We start from the raw sequence: 16,709 nt of genomic DNA on the forward strand, positions 1-16,709 counted from the left end.
TTCCCCCCAAACAGACTGAAGAAGCCAACAATAACCTCCATGAGCTGGGTGTGCAGGCAACACCCTGTACAGGTAAAGGAGGCTCAGAAGGGTAAAGTGATGTCCATTAAGGGAGAACAAATCCCAGGTTCACTCACACAGGTTAGTGGTGACTACCAAAGAAAGAGGTCTTTGTAGTTCCACTTGTTGGAACTAATTACATGTTGCATTCACCACTATTCGATACAGCACTGAGCACACTGCTGATGTCCAGTATCTTATTATATTGGAAAAAACACACAACACAGAAACATTACAGATGCCCAAAATGTAAGACCCCCTCCAAAAAAAATAATACAGATTATACCTGTATTAATCTAAAAGGAACACTTTAAGGACTGAAGATAGAACTCATTTAAAAAAAAAAACTAGTCTTGGACTCAGTTAAATATGGTACTAGCCTATAAACACACGAGTCATTTTGTATTTGATCAACTTTATTGTGTTATCAAAGTATGACAATAAAATATGCAAAAACCTACGAAACTCATTCATACAGAGAAGGTGTATATAAAAACAACAAACAATAGAAGGTGTATAAAATAGAATACCACAGCCTACCTGGCTATGGTATTCTATACAAAATACTGTTAAAAGTAGAGAATAAAGGAATTTTCAGTTCCTGAATTTTTGAAAGTCTTCAACACAATGTGCTCCGTGAACTAGCTTAACGGCAAGAATTCAACTTTGGCTTGCAAACTCCGTTGCAATTATTGCTCAGTGGAGAAGTTTCCCCTTTGTAGGGAATCACATCGTGACCTCGTGGCAGTGACATCACATTTTCAAAAAGAACGGCTGAAGCCCTACTGAGCACTCTCTCTCTCCACGTTTTGCCAGAAGAAATACATTTGGTCCTTGGAAAGTATTTTGGTTTTCAAACACAGGGGGGGAAAGAAATTATATGGGTGTGAAAACTGGATGCATTTGTGAGAGCTGAGATTTTCAAGAGGTTCTGTGAAGCGGTGAGTTTTTTGGAAATGCATTCCCGATATGTTCTTGCGGGTCAACACTACCAGCTAGGAATCAAAGACATGCACTTCTTAGTGACCCCAAAGCAGGGGGAGGCAATCTTGGCTCTCCAGCTGATGCTGAACTCTAGTGTCCATCATCCCCCAGAGAGCCAAGGTTGCCTACCCCTGCGCTTTAGGGTCACTAAGAAGCGTGCGTATGGAATTGGAAATTTGATTATTATTTTTTTAAACAACTCTGAACGGTTGACCCCTAGAACTATATAGAACTACTTTAAACTCTCCCTCGGTTTCAAAAGCAGTTTAGAATGGAACATCGGAGAGGCTATTTGAGAAAAACCAAGTCTCACAAAGAATGTTACCCACTTCGTGGGACCCTGGCCAAGATCAACAGGGCATTCAAATGAACTAGTGATGCCTGCACTGCATTTAAGACATTGTTGCTGGGTTTGTGGCCTACCAGCATTCAGGAGGAAATTAAGTAATGGATATAAATGACTGCAATCTGCCCTGGGTTGCTATATGCATCAAGTAACTGGAGTCTAAATCAGGATGACAGTAAATGGCTAAATATAGCCAAAGTTTTAACACCGAATAATGCATTATTAATAGGATTTTGTAAAGCCACAATATAAACACCGATACTCTGATGAGCCAAAATTTGCAGACAGAGGAAAGCGGTCATATCACCAGCAGAACCACAGACAGGACACCCGACAATGCTCGGTCATATTCATTGGACAGCAGTCAGTTGGCACAAGGACTGATAGTAAACAGTCTCTGAACTGGAAGCAACAAGGCAGCAGAGGATGGAGACAGATCTGGACCAAAGAGAAGACTAACAGGAGGTGGTGACATTCTGGTATCACTGAGTCACACACAAGCCCACCAGCGTTGCACTGCACAACAGAGAATGACTAGATGTGGCAACAAGACACATCAGTGACCAGCCACGAGGAGACAAAATGGTGCATGCTCAACAAGGTACAGATACATGCACAGTAGTTATACACGGCGAGGCCTTTGACCCAACCCTTTAGCCCTTATCCCCAATAGAAACTAAACCCAAGTACTGTAACTGAAACAAGCACACTTGCCTGTCACTGTGGCACCTCCCGCTAACCACTCCCTCTGTTGTCATTTAGACTGCAAGTTCCTCAAGGTCAGAGAACTGTTAGATTACTGTTCAACATCCTGCATATTGATGTTTTAGACAGCAGTATAAAATATAGTAAGTGTGTTAGCAAGTGCTGAAGAGTCACTGGAGAAGTGGCAACCCCTTGCTTCCAGGAAGGAGTTTTCCTCCACCAGTATTCTGCCAAGCACTTAAGTGTGTGCTAACTTCAGAACTTGCTGTGAAAATGATGCCATGCCGATTTGTAGAATGACTCTTGTGATGTGCCAAGACTGAGAAATAAGAAATAACTCTGGATGTAAGAGGGATTGTGTTTCACTCTTTGAAGGGGAAAAAGAAGTTGTTTAGCCCCACTCATCTGAAACCAAGCACAATAAGATCTTGAGGCTATGACAGATAGGAGAATGTCCTCCAGCCAAGGAGAAACCAGGTTTAAGGCCAACTTAAAGGCTCTAATTGGAAACTGGGCCAGTTGGGCAGGTCTTATTTGCAGCAATCTCTTGACAAGACAAGACAACTATGCTTAAGGAAGCAAAACAGGTTTGGGCTGATGAGTCAAAGACACTTCCTGGCAGCAGTTCAGGGTGCAGGGCAGGACAGCACATCTGGAGGAAGAGCTGCCAGGAGTTTTCGGCAACTGCTTGGAACTGCCCGGTTGGATTGTGTAAATTGGTTGCCGTATTACTGAGAAATGGGAAGTTGAAGGAATGAGACTGTGCAGTCCAAGGCAAGGAATACTTGTTAAATGAACCATCTCGAAGGGTCATTAGGACCATTTGCTGGTCAATGACCAAATAAACTTAGGACCATTATGATGGTCTATTATGATGCTAAAACTGCTGTACTGTAACAATCCACAACTTAAAGAGCTGGATAGTTTAAAAAAGCACAAGAGGCCAAATGTTTACCAAAAAAAGTTACACACGACTGGAAGCAAAGAAATGCCCAATCACTGGATTCCACTTGCTCTCATCTGCTCACCCAACAAGGATGCCCAAAGACGAGAAATTCTAGAACTGGCTAGAGGGCCCACATCCGCTATACTGCAAAGAACCAGTTTGGGTATAACTTATTTAAAATCAAGTTAGGACTCCCAGGTCATTCCGACCTCCAAACTGCAGCATATGGCACAAAAATTCTGAAGGGAAATCTCGTATTTGCAAGTACCCTATGAAGTCAGCAAATAGAGCAACATTATCCTGCTGTTTAAGGTTCCAACATAGGCACTAACCAGATACGGACAATCATGAAGCAACTCCTACTAGCACAGGGGAGGGTTGCAAGCTCTTATTGGGGTGTTTAGAAGCAACATGTGCAAGATCTGAAATCTATTTGCATTGTGAGGAGGGGTCGAAAGTCCATGCTTGACCCCAAACGCTGACATGGACAACTGAAAGGGCCAGTGAGGGCTCCCTGCCACCTGTACAGCCTGTTCCAGTTATCTGCCTTTTCTAAGGACACTTCCCTCCATTTCTGTTGCACATTACAGTACTGGACCAGAACACGAGCATCTACAGGGCCCCATGATTTTGTCCAATGAACCAAGGAAAGTATTACAGTGTAAGCAAAAGAGACTCCAAGAGGACAGTACCACCTTTTAACCACCAAGATTTCTGGGCAGAGCCAGATTTATGGCAAATTCATTTAACTCCATCCAAAGCAGAAACAAGTCTACAGTAACAGGTATTCTGCTCAACCATAATAAGTATAGCTTTGTCTTCAGACACCCTGGATCACAGCCGGAGTACATTTTGCTGAAATAGTGCTTACCATGGCAGTAGCCTTAGAACAAAACAAAGATCAAACATTCAGGTGGTGTCAGTTGAGTACATCAAGACCACCACCTTAAGGTGGTGGTTAACATCTAGCCTGACAATATTTAGATGCTGGCCACCAAGATGGTGGCCAAGTTTCAGTAGTAGTAAAACAACCTTGCTGCCTAAAGTCTTTGACGTCTAGCTCACACACATGGATCAAACTGACTGGTTCATCTTAAGAGGCAGACAATCTTATCAGGAACACCAAGACATCCTGGATCTTCTCCAAGAATTGTAGACATCTCACTGGATGTAGCTAACCGAATGCAATGTGTAATCCAGGTTTGCTTGTAATCGCTCCAGTTGTGATGTCCCCAATTACAGCCTTTCCTCTCAGGAACAGTGATCCAGCACTTGAGCTAACAATTGTCCCAGAGTCCATCCCAACATTCTCTCCTTTGTAACTGTAACTAAAGAAAGGTGGCAAAGAAAGCTTCCCCCAAAGACCAATGAGCATAGCATATTCTTCACAGAGATGGACACTGCACTAGACTCGCCTAAATGCAGCTGAGATCAGCCTTCTGGATGTAAGACACCGCCACGTATTACGAGCACTACCCCAAGAGACATGACCATCAATTGACATCGAAATAGCTTTCCAAGAAGGCCCAACAAGCCAAACTAACAGGCTTTAAAAAGAGGGGTCCAAAAGAGCCAGCCTGCCTTCCCCCCTCAAGGCCCTCAAGTGTTGAAGGAAAAGGGTGCTCTGCGTGGTATCACGAGCTCAAGAGTACTTTGTGGATGTAATTAATGGCAAGGTGGTCGGAGAGCATCTCAATGTGCTCGCTTCCTGGTAGCTCATAGAGCGTCACGTCTTGCTTCTGGCGGTCCTTCCACTTCCAGCACTGCAAGGCACTTTCCACGTTCACTGTTCCATCTCCATCTCCATAGAAGACCTTCGGCTCCTCATCCGGGAAGTTGTTGCCATAGAAGAAGGAGTCGGGGGTTTTCACTCCGGTGCCATAAAGGCAATGCATCTGCACCCCAGGAGGACGCATCTCGTAGACTAAGGGCTCGGTGGCTTCTCTCATGTACCAGCCATCTTCAAAGCCAATGTCTTGGTAGAACTTGCGGTAATCCCGGAGAGTGTAGTTTGCGGTTGGTGTGCTGAGGAAGATCTTGTCGGGAGGCCACGTGTAGTTGTAAGGGAGCAACCAGCTGGTTGAAACGGCAGTTCTTTGCTGGTCTCTGATCTTCAGGGGGCTGATAACATGGATCCTGTTGTTGTCACCTGCAGTAATGGAAGTAGGTCTTGTTAGTGGTCGTGAGTCATAATAAACTGAATGTGCAGTGCATGGTCCTTTGAGAGTGACCCAAAGAGAACAGTCTGAAACTTGGCATGTTTTATAAAACATGCCTTTCCTTGGGTGATCAAGTGGTGGGCGTATTTGATGCCAAGGCTCTAATGAAGACAATACTGCCCTATGATAACCGGAATCTAATATTCAGAATTCCCTTTAAGCCCAGTGTTATCCACTCTGGAAGAGGACCAAGCCTGTTTAAGACATCATGCCAGATGAAGATCTCACCAACAACTACCTAGAACTCTGCCTAAACATGTCACCATAATCTCCAAGCTCCTAACTATTCCAACTGTGGAGGGACATTCAGCACTCAGCACTTAAGGCTATACCTGGCTTCCCAAAATTAGGGAATCCAGTTCTCCTGGAAATTCAAAGCACATGTGTTTGCCAGAAGTGCCGCAATAGCTATTTTTGGGCTAGCTTCCAGTGTACAAAGTTGGTATTAGGATGAAGTGTTTTAGCTACTTATTTCAGCAGGTGTTTCGTGTCATTTGATACGACTCCAAATGTTAACATCATTTACATCAAAACAGCCTGCCAACAAAGCGCCACATTTAGAGGCTCTGGGCGGAAATGAATCCAGCTGGTTTGATTCAAGCTCGAACTGAATCAAAAAAATTGATTTGTGCACATCTCTAATGTCCACAACTTAGCAGACACTTCCACTGTCCAGTAGAAGAGGAACGATCTGTCTATAAAAGGCAAGGGGCACATACTACTGGTCCCTCTGAGGATCAGTCAAGCTATACTAGAGCAGTGATCTTCCACTGTGGGCCACACCGGCAAAAACCCTTCAGTGCAAGAGCTGTTTCTGGCTATACCCAGCGCTGTGGGACCCTTCAAGAAAAATGGAGCTCTCTTCAAGCCCCAGTGCTCTCTTGGAAGGCACCCATAGAATTCTATAGTGCAGATGGGCCCCCAGATATTGGACTACAACTCCCATCATCCATTGGGGAGGCCATTGCGGCTAGGAATAATGTGCCAGATGTTGATGGGTCCAACAACATCTGGAGACCCAAGTTTGAGAACCCCTTCTATGAGAAGAACTACACTTCTCCCCCACCCCACACTCCATTCCATGTGCGCCTTCCAAGATGGCGCCAGGGCCCAAGAGGGCTTCGATGAAGAAGCCCAGCATGCTGCTGGAGGAAGCACAACACTGCTGTGGGAACTGCAGCCTCTGCACAATGAGAGGGGGTGTTGCCATCAGCTTGAAGGCCTTTCAGTGAAGAACACTGAACTAGGGAGTGGCTGCACCACACACACACACACACACACACACCTCCTTATCTCCCTCTCCCTTCGGGACAACACTTCCTCAGCAGAGACACTTACCCGATGCTAGCACACGCAAGGTTTTTGCCACTCCTCCCCATGGAGCCCCCATAGACACAAAGTCTCTGATGTATTTGTCTTTCCAGTCCTGAGGCTGCTTGCTGAGGAAGTAGAGAGTATACATATTCCCCATGCTGTGAGCGATCAAAACCACCGGCTGGCCATACTCTTCATACATGCTCTCTATCAGCTTCTGGAGGGCCATGAAGTAGTCTGCATTCTCATCTAGAAAGAAGAGAACGTATCCAGTGACCTGAATTGATTTAGCGTCATTTATTTGCTGCAAATATTCCTACCCCTCCTTTCTACCAAATGCAGGCCTCTGTGGCAGCTATTTACCACTCTGAAATTATCGCTAGACAGCAATAGTCGGTGAATGCTTTGGTGCTGTATTCTCAGGTTGGCTCTATTTCTGGTCAATGACCGAAATAAAGTATGTTCAATTGTTCAGGCTGGCTCCATATGATAACATATCAACACAAAGCCCTTATTTAGATCAGATATCTTGGCATACCCAGTTCCTGCCACTTGTACTTCAGCCCACATGCTGAAACTGTAAGCTATTTCCCAGCTAGATATTTATCTCTTCTTACTGAACCTAAATTTCCTAGGGCTTTAATTTTGGCCCGTTGTAACGCCATGAATACATGCCATGAATGCAGGGGAGATTCCAAAATATTCCTTATCATTGTCGTGTTTGTCCGTGTGGATCGGGAGAAGCTGAGATGACAACTCACGTCCTTTTGTATTGCCAATTTTATAGTGACATTAGGAAGAAATATATTTCTCCTCAACTTATGCTGTTTCCAGGATTAACTGAAACGGACTATTTAAATTTAAATTTAAAGAATTGTAAAGAGGAGAATTTATTCAGTGTTAAATGTTGTTATATTTGTGGTATTATTCAGAATGAAGTTGTTAATTCTAAATGATTTTATTCTAGTAATTCTGGCCATTGTCTGTATTAATAAAGGCTATGTAAGACAGCCCACATGGTACCTTAGCCTACCTTGCAAGGCTTGAAGGAAGGCTTCCGCACGACTAGCATGAACTGTAGCCCGTGACTAGCTTCCTCCTTGCGGGTGTCCAAGAGGCCCTGCCTTTCCAGTTGTGCTACAGGCCCCCGAGAACAGATGAACCACAGCTCAGTAGTATGGTCCGTGCTTTGCAAGCAGAAGGTCCCCAGGTTCAGTCTTGAAGGATTTCTTTATCCCTCCCTCCCACACACAGAATATGCATAACCCTGCCTGTGTGTTTTAAAAGGTCATCCCTGGTTTAACTTGCGGGGTGTGTGTGTATCAAACTGCCTCAACAAAACAACCTCGAATCACTTGAATCGATTCAACCGCCATTTTAAGGCCCGTTTCTCTGAGAAAAATGGGCCTCAAAATGTCACCTGGGTAGACCAGTCCTCCGAGGCAGGCTGATGCACAAAGTCCAGAGCGGAGGGCTGGTCTACTTACAAATCCCAATTGGTAGACCAGCTCTGCGAAAAAAGGGTTGTTTTGAGGCCAATTTTTCCAGTAAATTTCAAATTAGGTCAAACACAGGGTGATTCTCCTCAGCCCCAAAGCAGGCCCTCTATTTTGAGGGTGATTTGGTTCGGGGTCGTATTTGTGAATCACTCCCGATTTGACCCAAATTTATTTGAGGGTGAATCAAATTGCATGCCCTTACTGATTTCCAAGACTATGTTCCTAACTTGTTTTGGACCAACAGTCTCAGACAGCAAAATTTGAAGCATTTGGAGAACTGATTCTAGGTACTGCACAAAAATTTACCCAAGATGGATTTTAAAAAAAACGATTTGTAAATGACAGCTAGGAGCAGACAAGAGGCCACGCCTTCCACTCCCAGGTGGTGAGCACTCCGTCCAATGGCTGTGTGTGGGAGGAGGTGCTCTGGCAATCCCCAGACCCTGCAGACTCATTCCAATGGTGGCTATGCCACTGTGCTCAAGGGGCCAATATTCTTTTGAGAGAAGAACTGTCTACCCAGACTGGCAGCAGCTCTCCAAGGCTGCAGGCAGGAGTCTCTCTCAGCCCTATCTTGAGATGCTGCCAGGGAGGGAACTTGGAACCTTCTCCCTGCAAGTAGGCAGATGCTCTTTAACTAAGCTATGGCCCCATCCTCTGTGGGGAATATCTCCCAGTGCTCGCATGTTCCCATTCAAATCCAAACCAGGGCAGACCCTCCTCAGCAAAGGGCATGATTCAATGCTTGCTACCACAAGACCAGCTCATACCTTGTGCACTAAATGCATCTCGGTGGCAGAGCATGATGGGACCTGAAGTCGGTGCAAGAGCTGAACTGCACCCACTGGCGCATAGAAGCACAGCTCTCCAACTCACACTGATTTGGAAAAAAAAGAGTTACAGTGACTCTGAAGAGATTCCTTCCGAGTCTGGATTCCAAATCAAATAATGAAACTAGGGTGGTAGAGGCCTGCTTATTGCCACCTGCTGTCCCCAGAAACTGTACAAGTGGTATGAGCCGCCGTTTAAGACCATCATTTCAAACTAGCTTGATCGGTGCAGAGCATCTACGTGCTAGTAGATTGCTCTCCTCACTTCCCACCACAGGCCCCTCAACCCAGAGACCTCCCCACCCTCCAGCATGGCGGGGGCAGCACTTCTCCCCCGCCCCCCACCCTTCACTGCCTCCTCCTCAGGCCTCCCTCCTCCTCCACCACCCTCCTGCTCCTCCTCCTCGTCTCCGGCGGTGGTGCCAGCTGCCCCGTCAGTCTCCTCCGGTTCCGCCAGCCTCCCTCAGGTTTTCGGCTCGCTGCGCTGCCTCGACCCTGGGCCTCTCACCTACTCCTCAGCTGCCCCATCAGGCTCCTCCGTCTCCCCAGCTGGCCCCAAGCCGCCGCCATGCTGCCCCAGCTCTCGCTTGCCACATACCTCCTAAGGCTTTTATAGAGAGAGAGATGAGATGGCAGTTTCAACCCGCGACATCAACCCAAACCCCATAATGAAGTCTGGCTTACTTGGTGCCTTCCGCCAGTCATAGGGAGCACCTCTGATATCTTCATCCCGTTGATAGCCCAAGTACACCAGACTCTCCACCAGGTCGTAGAAATAGTTGCCTGTGGGTAAGCCGGAGAAACTCAATAGCAAAGATACAGCAAGCCAGGTCAAATTTGCTTTTTCTGCAGAGTACAGGAAAACCCCGTTATCCATGGGGGTTCTGTTCCGCTGGGGGGGGGGTAGTAAATCCACAGATAACAGAGCATTAGAGCAATGGGAATTTGGGGGTTAGGTTTCTGAGGTAGTGGGATGAAAGGATGAAAAACAGATTGGAAATGGGGGAAATTTAGGGCAAGTGCCCTAAGGTGCTCTGGGTGCTCCCAGCTGTCCAACAATGCCCTCCAAAAGGTTAAAAAATGCCAAAAAAAGAGTGTTTCCTTTTTCACAAAAATGAGCCACAAAATGGCTCCTGTCCTCAAAATGGCAGATGGAAATTATCTCAGAGGTCACTTTTGCCCTTCCCAGACGTACAAATATGTGGGTCTTAACCCTTTAATTGCCTAATTTAATGCCTATATGGAGGTCGGGTGGCAATTACCCGACCATGGTTAGTCAAAACCGTGGAAGAGAGCACGATTAATGAGGTTCTCCTGTAAATCTGAGAATTTCAGGAAACTTGGGAGCAGCTTTCATAAGCTGGTGTTGAAACAAGGGGAACAAGTCCACACATGTTAAAAGACACAAACAATGCAAACAAAATGGCATCTAACACGTTAGCTAATTTGTTCATATTAAGCAGTCTTTGATACAGACCATAATGAATGCAATGCTAGTTCTGAGCCATTTTTGGAAGGGCGGTATAGAAATCAAATAGATAGATAGATAGATAGATAGATAGATAGATAGATAGATAGATAGATAGATAGAGATTATATTTGTCAGGGGGGAAATGCTTTCACAAAAACGGCTGCCAACTCATTATGTGTACCATTTAGTTACGTGCCCACTTAGCAGTGTGACCTGGCCCCAAGTCGGCCAGCAATAGAGGCAGAAGACACACACCACTGTGTTTCCCCCTCTTTCCTTCTGAAATGCCAGCTGGGAAACACACACTTGCTTGGACACCTTGGCCTTAGAAATGCACACCGATCAGCTCCTTCCCTACAGTCCACTCACGTCGTCTTTTTCTCAGTTGCAAACAAGGGCCCACTGAGAAGCACTCTCAGCTCAACTCAAGGATTCTTTTCCTTCAAGATCAGCATGATCCAAGCCAACATCTTCCAAAGAAACCCAGAATCAGGTGCTGCGTCTTCAAGAATATTAAGTTGAAGGAGTCTGTGTGCATCTGTTTGGGACGTTATGAGGTGTTGGCATCTTCACCAATGCCCTAGTGACATTAAGCTGGATAAAGATACATACCAAAGCTTTCTTTTCTGGGGTCAAGGAATTCCAAGGAAAACGTCTTCCCAAATCCAGGAACTTTTATATCTACTCCAGCTGGTGGCTCGGTGGCTCTAGTAGTTCGATTGTATACTAGCCTAGGGACAGATCAAAATTAAGACAAACTGTCATGGCCTACTAATTATAGCATCTACATGCTTGCATTATCAAGTAAACAAAGAGCACATAGCAAATAAGACTCTAAACACAAATTTTATCTTTCCCCAAAAATAAACCAATATAAGAACAGCCCTGCTGGATCAGGCCCAAGGTCTATCCAGTCCATTCCAGCCTCCTGTTTCCCACAGTTGCCCACCAGAGAAGCCCTCAGACAAGAGGCAAGAGCATGCCCTCTCTCCTGCTGTTGCTCCCGTGCAACTGATATTGAGAGGCATCTTGCCTGCAAAGCTGGAGGTGGCCTATAGCCACCAGACTAGTAGCCACTGATGGACCTGTCCACCATGAATCTGTCTAAGCCCCTTTTAAAGCCATCCAAGCTAGTGGCCATCACCACATCCCATGGCAGAGAATTCCATCAATTAATTATGCGCTGTGTGAAGAAGTGCTTCCTTTTGTTGGTTCTAAATTTCCTGGCCATCAATTCCATGGGATGACCCCTGGTTCTAGTGTTGTGAAAGAGGGAGAAAAGTTTCTTTTTCCACTCTCTCTACTCCAGGCACAATTTTATACACCCCTTATCATGTCTCCCCATAGTCACCTCTTTTCCAAACTAAAACACCCCAGATGCTGCAACCCAATCAAATAAGGAAGGTGCTCCAGGCCCCTGCTCATCTCGGTTGCCCTCTTCTGCACCTTTCCCAATTCTATAATGTCGTCCTTAAGATATAGTGACCAGTACTGTAAGCAATACTCCAAAAAAGGGATGTGCATGGAACTGGTTCCGTGCACACCTGGGAGCCGGAGGGTCTCTTTAAGGCACGGGGAGGGTGCCCTTTCCTCCTCCGCCATGCTGCTTCAAAAACCACTGGCGCGGGGCGGCTGTATACCCTCTTGCCGCCACAGTCAGCATAAAACTGGAAGTGGCAGGCACTCATAACTTGACCAGGGTGCCAAGAGGGTATACAGCCATCCCATGTCAGCAGTTTTTGAAGCAGCGCCGGAGGGGAAGTGTGGCGGGGGATGTAAGGGCACCCTCCCCGTGCCTTAAAGCAAGCCCCCCCACATTCCAAAGTGGGGTTTCTGAAACGGTTCAGCATTCTAGGAATAGAATGCCGGACCGGTCCGTGCACATCCCTACTCCATATGTGGCCGCACCATAGTTTCGAATAAGGGCATTATGATATTAGCATTTTTATTTTCAGTCCGCTTCTTAATGATCCCTAGCATGGAATTTGACTTTTTCCACAGCTGCCACACACTGAGTTGACATTTTCAATGAGCTGTCCACCACGACCAAGATTTCTCTCTGAGTCAGTAACTGATGGCTCAGACCCCATCAGTGTATATGTGAAGTTGGGTTTTTTTGCCCCACGTTACACTTGCTTACATTGAAACATATCTGCCATTTTGTCACCCACTCACCCAGGTTGAAGAGATGCTTCTGGAGCTTTTCACAATCTGTTTTGGATTTCACTACCCTGAATAGTTTAGTGCCATCTGCAGATCTGGCCACTTCACTGGTTACCCCAACTTCTAGATCACTTATGAACAAGTTAAAGATCACTGGTCCCAGTACAGAACCCTGGAGGACCTGTATTTCCTCCAGTGTAGAAACTCTCCATTTATTCCTACCCTCTGTTCCCTGTCCTTCAACCATTTGCCAATCCACATGTGAACCTGTCCCCTTATCCCATGACTGCTAAGTTTACTCAAGAGCCTTTGGTGAGGAACTTTGCATGAAGAACTAATAAGGAATGGACACCATAAAGCTGCAGGATGAGGACATGCTACCAAAGGACAGATTTCAAGTCAAGAGAGAAATCAAAAAGCCTTTACTAATACATCCACAAGTGGAACCTATTAAGCCAGGAACTTTAAATAGGATATTTCAACTAAGCCCCCCTAGTAGGCTTAATATAGACCTAAGATGAATATCCACTTAGCTATAAAGTGCTACTTGAAAAAGCTAAATCTAGGAATAGCAAAAGCTTCTTGGGAAGAAACTCTCCTCCTAGCTGTCAAGGCAGGTCCTCCTGACCACTTGAGTTCTCTCACCACTGCATTGGAGACCTTTGTCTTATGGCAGCCTCTAAAAATTCTGGTTGATTTTCACAGCTTGAATGCCAAGCATTTGTTTGCCAGACATAACTGAAGTTCATGAATGCTCTTACTAGGTTGGAAGTTGTGGGTCACTTGTCAACATGGGTTTTAGTGACCTACATCTCCTTTTCAGCAGCAAGAGTGATTACACTCCTGTCTCCAACAGATCATTTGTACCACTTGCTCTTTTGAAATCTTTACACTGGCAGCTTAATTTATCATTAGCTCAGCTAGCATTCTGACACACAAATAAGACGGTGATTAACTGTTAGAAGCAGAATGCAAGTAGAGTAGCAAGCCAAACTCAAAGCTACTTGAGGTAAACATTTTTTAACATACTTCAACAGCACTTTAAACTCTCAAGTGGAGGCTTTTTCCAGATAGTGTTTCACAGCTGGACTCCTGCGAATTTCAGGATTGTGCCTTTTCTTAAGGCTTAACTCAAGACATTGCATCGAAACATAACTTGCGTTAACTTAGCTTGAGCTTCCAAACTTACAAGTTTAAAACAGGGTTGTTTTCATTTTGTGTGCAATGCCTTAACTCAGGTTTGTCAATTCAGACCAACACCAACCCACTTCAAATAATGGTTTCCGATTCTGGCCCAGCAACCAAGTATGGGTTCTTAGTCCACACATCATTCCAAACTTACTTAGGCTGAAGTAGCATGGCTTTGTCCTTTGCAGTCTTGGAATTCTCAGTGCTGGCTGTTATCTTTAAGGTCCTAAATGGCTTAGGACCAATGTACCTAAAGGATCACCTCCACACATAGAAGCTTGCCCACTCCTCAAGCTCTGTGGGAGAGCCCTTCTTGCATGGCTCCTTATCATCCAAGGTTCAGCCGGTGTCAACATAGGAGCAGGCCAACTCCTTTCCTCAGACTCCCTGTCAGTTTTTCGGGATCAAGCAAATATGCTTTGCTTCATCAGGTCCTCTATAATGGTATTGGATGACACTGCTCCTGAAATGATGTTTTTACCAATTGCTGCTTTAATGTCTGCTGACCCCTGCTAATGGGGCAAAGATGCCTTTTTAACGTGGTGGTTCTCTTTATTTAGCGGGCGGGGGGAGTAACTGGCTCTATCCAGCCCCAACACAGCACCTCTCCAGTGAGTGTTGCTGGTGTCTTCTGTCGGTGACTGACCAGAGAAGGAACTTGGGGTCGTGGTGGACAGCTCGTTGGAGGGCTATAGGCCACCTCCAGCCTCAAAGTCAGGATGCCTCCGAGTACCAGTTGCAGGGGAGTAACAGGAGGAGAGAGGGCATGCCTTCAACTACTGCCTGTAGGCTTCCAGCAGCATCTGGTGGGCCACTATGTGAAACGGGATGCTGGACTAGATGGGCCTCTTTGGGCCTGATCCAGCAGGGCTGTTCTTATGTTCTGTTTCTTTTTAGATAGTGAGCCCTTTGGGGACAGCTATCCATCTTATGTATTTATTCTCTTCTCTATGTAAACCACTTAGGAAACTTGTTGAAAAGTGGTATACAAATTTTTGTTGTTGGTAATGTTTTATTTTGCTAACCTTTTAAAAAAAACAGTTGTAAGTTGCATTGAACACCTCTTTGAGGAGCAAAGCAGATTTAAAAAATAATAATTTTAGATTAACCACATTTTGATGCAAAACTGCACTGAAACTGCACTGATGCTCTAAGTTCATAAACAGCCCTATGGAGTTGCTTGCCTGTGGGTTGACTTGCCTGAGCTGCACTTTTGATTTCTGCAAGCACCTCTGGCCCAGGACACCCTGTTTGCATTTGCCTTCCTAAAAACACACCCTCATCTGGATGTGGGTAAGAGGTCACTGTGTGAACAGTGTTGGTCTTATGGTAGAGGGGGTTTGAATTCAATGACCTTTTGATAATTTAGATCCATCATATAATTTCAGCACACTTATTTACACATTAAGAGTATTCTACCATCTTTTTCATCTTCCATTGGACTACCTCATTTTACAAAATGTAACAGCAGCTATTACTTTAAGATATTTTCCATGCGAGACATTTCGTACATGGAAGTAGCCTCTATGTAGGAAATGATGCAATTCCTTCATGTTAACCATGAATGGTGAACACGGGTTTTTGCCATGTTCAGATGCTGGGACTTCCCAGCATTCACATGCATTTCTCACAATTTATTTATTTAAAATATTTCTATACTGCCCAAAACTTATGTCTCTGTACAATGACAAAATATGCAGAATTTACTCAATGGAACTCCCGTCTGCGTAAGAAATTTCATCTTGGGTAGCACAACCGCAAGTTGAGCTAAGCCAATATTTTAAAATATTCCCCTCATATTCACATTCAAAACCACCCAAAGGCTGCAATTGCCACACCCATCTGGTTGAGCCTTTGACTGGTCAAAGAGAGGTTTGATCAATTAGGTTTTGGTGAAAGAAAGGGGGGAAAGATGTTAGCTTTCTCCACCTCTCCACAATTCAGTGTCTCATTCAAAACAGCATCTCACTGTTGAACTCAACCAAACTTTTCAAGAGCTAGCAATTTGCTAGACCCAAGTCCAATCCCTCCATGGAATTTGTAAAAAGGAGGAGAAGGTCGGATCACATGGAGAGAGTACTCCATGGTTCCTGCAGCAAGCAAGGTGGAGTTATGGCCAGTTCCAGGCTGTGACCTTTGCCACAGATGACTGCTTTGGTTTTCATTCCAAGATGCCTGCAGGTATCAGCAAGTGGCCACTAGGAGATGCTAGGCTTATTACGTTTGCTTTGATTGCTGCAGGTTTAGAAGGCAGACAGGTGTCACTCCTGCTCTTGCTAACCAATGGCATCATTATGAAGTTGGAGAGATAACCTGCTGCCTTCCAACTTACACATGAATACCAGTAGCATTCTTGGCATATTTGGCTGTAATCAAATAAGCTGACCCATGCCAACCATTTCTTGGCCTCTCAGCTTGAGTTCTTCTCCCTGATCTCATATGACTCCTGGCGTCAATGCTTCTTCCTGCTCCTGAGAAAGAATAGTTAAAGTCACACGGAAAAACATCACACACCCCTACCTGATATTATCTACCCAGCAGTCAATAACAATAGGGACAAGCTGTTCTGCGTTCAGCCACAATGTGAAGTAACTGTCAGTCTTCTTGTAGCAGAGGTAGTGCACCACAGAAGGTTTGTTCAACTTGGCTTCTAGCTGGTTACCAAAATCCCCAGGCACTAAAAAGACAGAAGGAGGGAAGCAGAAGTTACACCATGTGCTGCAATTTTGCTCCGTTCTTTTTCCCAGGCTTCCTATACTTGGAAATGCAGTTGTGTTACGTAAAAGCTGCCAAAACAAAAGCAATCCGCTCCCCACGGAGAATTCACTCGCCTGCCAAATAAGCAGGCATCTACAAATCCACTTGCCAGGGGCAACTGCCCTCAGCCCTCTGGCAAGCAGGAAAACAGCACCATGCAGTTATCCTTCCCATTTCTGAAAAGTTTTCATAGGAATCCTTGCTGAGCAGAAGGAGAGGGCCCCCTG

The 16,709-nt window shown here is 45.3% G+C and overlaps 1 protein-coding gene across 2 annotated transcripts in view; it reads right to left on the reverse strand.

Moving 5' to 3' along the window:
- Positions 1–458: 458 nt before the first annotated feature.
- PLA2G15 (phospholipase A2 group XV) overlaps positions 459–16,709 on the reverse strand; it is a 30,830-nt gene continuing 14,579 nt past the window's right edge. For both annotated transcript variants that reach the window (XM_053271245.1, XM_053271244.1), the window contains exons 2-6: positions 16,246–16,402; positions 10,987–11,105; positions 9,588–9,686; positions 6,599–6,823; positions 459–5,190 (exon numbers count right to left, since the gene is read on the reverse strand). In XM_053271245.1, coding sequence (XP_053127220.1) covers positions 4,676–5,190; positions 6,599–6,823; positions 9,588–9,686; positions 10,987–11,105; positions 16,246–16,402 — 1,115 coding nt within the window. In that variant the 3' untranslated portion in view covers positions 459–4,675. The remainder of the gene's footprint in view (positions 5,191–6,598; positions 6,824–9,587; positions 9,687–10,986; positions 11,106–16,245; positions 16,403–16,709) is intronic.

This window comes from Hemicordylus capensis, chromosome 9 (genome assembly GCF_027244095.1).
Source record: "Hemicordylus capensis ecotype Gifberg chromosome 9, rHemCap1.1.pri, whole genome shotgun sequence".
Taxonomy (NCBI): domain Eukaryota; kingdom Metazoa; phylum Chordata; class Lepidosauria; order Squamata; family Cordylidae; genus Hemicordylus; species Hemicordylus capensis.